The 3,538-nt window shown below is 40.6% G+C and overlaps 1 protein-coding gene across 1 annotated transcript; it reads right to left on the bottom strand.

Moving 5' to 3' along the window:
• Window positions 1-2,070: 2,070 nt before the first annotated feature.
• On the bottom strand, window positions 2,071-3,264 carry LOC135491085 (uncharacterized). Its single transcript, XM_064776733.1, has 3 exons — window positions 2,970-3,264; window positions 2,592-2,754; window positions 2,071-2,458 (listed from the first exon to the last, which is right to left on the bottom strand). The coding sequence occupies exons 1-3, from the start codon at window positions 3,262-3,264 to the stop codon at window positions 2,071-2,073; spliced, it is 846 nt and encodes a 281-aa protein (XP_064632803.1).
• Window positions 3,265-3,538: the final 274 nt, after the last annotated feature.

Raw genomic sequence — 3,538 nt, 5'->3', positions numbered from 1 at the left:
CTTATGGAGTATTGACCACATACATCAATCAATTCTTGGAGACCACTGACTGTCAAGCTCGATAACGTTACATCATCCGCATAAGCCGTCGAATTGTAATGGTCCTCACCAATACAGAAACCCCGTTTGGCATCGGTAACCATAGACAACATATCATTCAGAAATATCTTAAACAAAGTAGGAGAGAGTTTACTCCCTTGTCTAGTTCCCTGGGCCCGTATTCATATAACTCCCTAAGTGATATAAATGTAGGTGGGGTACCTATTTCGACGCCTAAGTGGGGTACCTATCATAAGGTCATAATATTCATAAAACATCTTAGCGTTGGCAGGGTGCCTATATATCCCCCTAGATATAGGACACCTCTCGAGGTGGTATAAACTATGGTAAAGGAGGAAATCAATGTTAGTTGTGTGCCATACAGTGTAAAATGGCAGTGCTAATGATAGGAGCGCAGATTGAAATACAGAGAAGGAGAGCTTTTCGACGCGAGAGAATATTTCGTGACCGACTTCACCCTCTAGATGTGTACAATGATAATGAGCTGTACGAGCGATATAGGCTTGATCGTCCAACGATTTTAGAAGTTACGGATCTCATTCAAGAAGATATTGAAAGTGCAACCTTACGGAATCATGCAATTCCTCCAGTTTTGAAACTCTTAGTAGTGCTTCGTTTTTATTCGTGTGGAACATTTCAGAAAGTATGTGGGGACATTGTGAACATTTCACAGCCATCTGTTTCTCGCATTGTGTCTCAAGTGTCTTCGGCATTAGTACATTTGATGCCAAGGATAATCCGATTCCCTTCTCGAGAAAATACTCCCAATGCCATTGCAGATTTCCATGAAATTGCTGATTTCCCAGGCGTGATTGGCGCGGTCGATGGAACACACATTTGGATTGCTACGCCTTCAGACCACGAGGTACGATTCGTTAATCGAAAAAATTACCACTCGATTAATACTCAAGTTATCATGGATGCACGGTGTAAGCTCATTAAAGGGAACTGGAACCGCCGAGCGATTTATTCAACTTTTCGACTTTCACCGCCCGAGAAAGTCAAACTTCCAACTTCCTATTCGAGTTCAGATTTGTAGCTCCGCCCCCAGTGCCCGAGCATGCGCAGTTCAATTTGTTATTATTGAGAATCATGTGAGGATCACGTGAGTCATGCGATCTTTCATTCATGAGTTTTTGTAGTGAATTCCATAGTAGTGACGTCACTCAATGATTGACAGCTAGGCGCCATGTTTCATTCTAGCCTCGTTCTGATCACCCGATACGCGGGAAATGAAAACGAGGTCATACGAACTCATGCTGTCATCCTGCGCGAAAGCGGAGTTCCACCACATATGCAACAAAGAATACAAGATGAAGTTCTACTGGGCGACAGTGGCTACCCACAAAAACCTTGGCTAATGACACCTTTCCTGCATCCACAAGGTGATGGACAACGCCATTACAACGTGGCGCATAAGAGAAGCCGTAATGTAGTTGAAAGGGGCATAGGGCAATGGAAACGGCGATTTCACTGCTTGCACCTTGAGATACGGATGAAGCCTCAAAAGGCATGCAAAGTTATTGCAGCCTGTGCTGTTCTGCATAACATTGCCAAAAATAATGGCCTGCCAGATTTTGAGGATGAACCTGATGTAATTCAGCCCCAACCAGATGATGACATTGTTAATGATGCAGATGGTGGTCGTGCCGTCCGAGATTATATTGTCGATGAGATGCATTTCCAGTAAATGTAAGTAGATGTAGCCCTATCAACAACATCAAACATGTATGATGGTATGACAAGAAGGTACTACTCGGGCAAATGGGGCTTAAAAGCAACAAATAAATGACGAGACTAAATATTTTCAGGAATAGTTAGGATATTTATTCAAAAATAATTTTCATTACAATATTGTAATAGATCAATTCAGTAGGAAGTAAATCGTTAATTCAACCTCACGGTAAATTATGATATCATAATGCAGGGTAGAAAATGAACCCATCAGGATTTTCATGAACATAATGATACTTGCTGTTACTCAGTTTGTTGTACAGTAACCTATTTATCTTACATGTTCATGTATCTCGGTGGTGGATATGTTGGCCATGTTGCCATGCGGCCAACATTTTCACTCTGGTCTGTTTCATGTTCAGAACCATGACCATTCTTTTTCCTGTTTAAGATTTCAATTTCCAGAACTAGTTTTTGTTTCTCAAGCTTTAATTTCTCTATTTCAAGTGTAGCTCTTTCCTTCTCTAGAACTAATAGCTCCTTCTGCAAAACAAGTAGGTCAGCATCACCATCTGCAACTCTCTTTCTCTTTCTGTTATTTTCAGATACGTGGCTACACTGGGCAGATTTGTAGCTTGGGCCAGGTATTTCGTCGTCGGGTGATTCTATTGCGGTGCCAAGGTCTGCTGTGTCTGGAGCCGGGCTCGTGGGAGTTGTGGAGCGACTGAATGATAAACAAATATGACACCATGAACTGTCCATAAATGCATTTTCTAAGAAATTTTTTAGTTAATTTGATTATTTCAGATTTTTTATTTTGTTTTATTTTAAATTCTTTTCACTTTTTTATATATTACCTGCAACTTCCTTTTTCTGGGATTGGTACTTTCCCCATTTCTGTAGAAGGATTCATACTGTCTATGCCACCCTCGATTCCATATAAAGAAGGATCGTCTTCCCCGAGCAGGCTGTAAATCTTCTTTGAGATAATTGACGGTTCGTTTGGCGGTGGTCCTCCTCCTACAAGAAGTGATGAAACAAATATCTTCAAGTATTATTAGTTGTTTCTTATTTTTTGCATCAGTCAAGAAAGGGTTAACTGTAAATTGAACACGTGATAAAGCAAAAAATGTGCGAAATGCGTACATTAGACAATATGTAAACAAATTATATATATGTACTTCTTAAAGGTAGATGACCTAAAAATGAATCAAATATAGAAGAATGGTACAAACCTGTCTTTTGGCTTTCCTTTCTATGTTTTCTGTACTCATCCTTCATAGCGGCGCTGGTGAGATGTTGCCATTTCTTTTGGATCTCTGCAACTGTTCGATGCACCAACGTGTTTCGGCTGTTGAGTGCGCCAGCAATCCTTTGCCATGCCTCATGCTTTTTTCGTGATGTCACATTAGTTGAGAATTTAGCACTAAGTACCACCTTCTCATGTTCGTAAGCCTCAATAAGTCTTAATTTTTCCGTCTCGCTGAAATTTGGTTTTCTCTTCTTCCCGTTATCCTTTCCTTCAGCCATATTTCTCAGAAGGTATCGACTACCAATACGCCTAAGCACATGGAGCAAGACAGTTTACACTGTACACTTCAGTATGATGCAAGCTCAAAATGAATGAAAACCATGTAATTTTGATTACATAAAAGGAATTAGGCCATAGCAACGCATAAGGTGGTGTACCTACCAGCATAGGTGGACTGCCAAGTTACGTGGGGTACTTAGGACCTTTTATGAATATAATTTTAGGCAGACCACCTCCATAGGTAGGGTACCTAGAACTTAGGTGCACCTATGT

Source organism: Lineus longissimus, chromosome 7 (assembly GCF_910592395.1).
Source record: "Lineus longissimus chromosome 7, tnLinLong1.2, whole genome shotgun sequence".
Lineage (NCBI taxonomy): Eukaryota > Metazoa > Nemertea > Pilidiophora > Heteronemertea > Lineidae > Lineus > Lineus longissimus.
The sequence above is the reverse complement of the archived record's forward strand: the minus strand, read 5'-3'. Positions and strand labels throughout refer to the sequence as shown.

Coding starts and splice junctions, on each gene's coding strand:
- LOC135491085 (XM_064776733.1), bottom strand. CDS start 3,264: ATGGCTGAAGGAAAGGATAACGGGAAGAAGAGAAAACCAAATTTCAGC. Junction 2,755..2,969: donor AAAGGAAAGCCAAAAGACAG/GTTTGTACCATT, acceptor CACTTCTTGTAG/GAGGAGGACCACCGCCAAAC. Junction 2,459..2,591: donor CCAGAAAAAGGAAGTTGCAG/GTAATATATAAA, acceptor TTTATCATTCAG/TCGCTCCACAACTCCCACGA.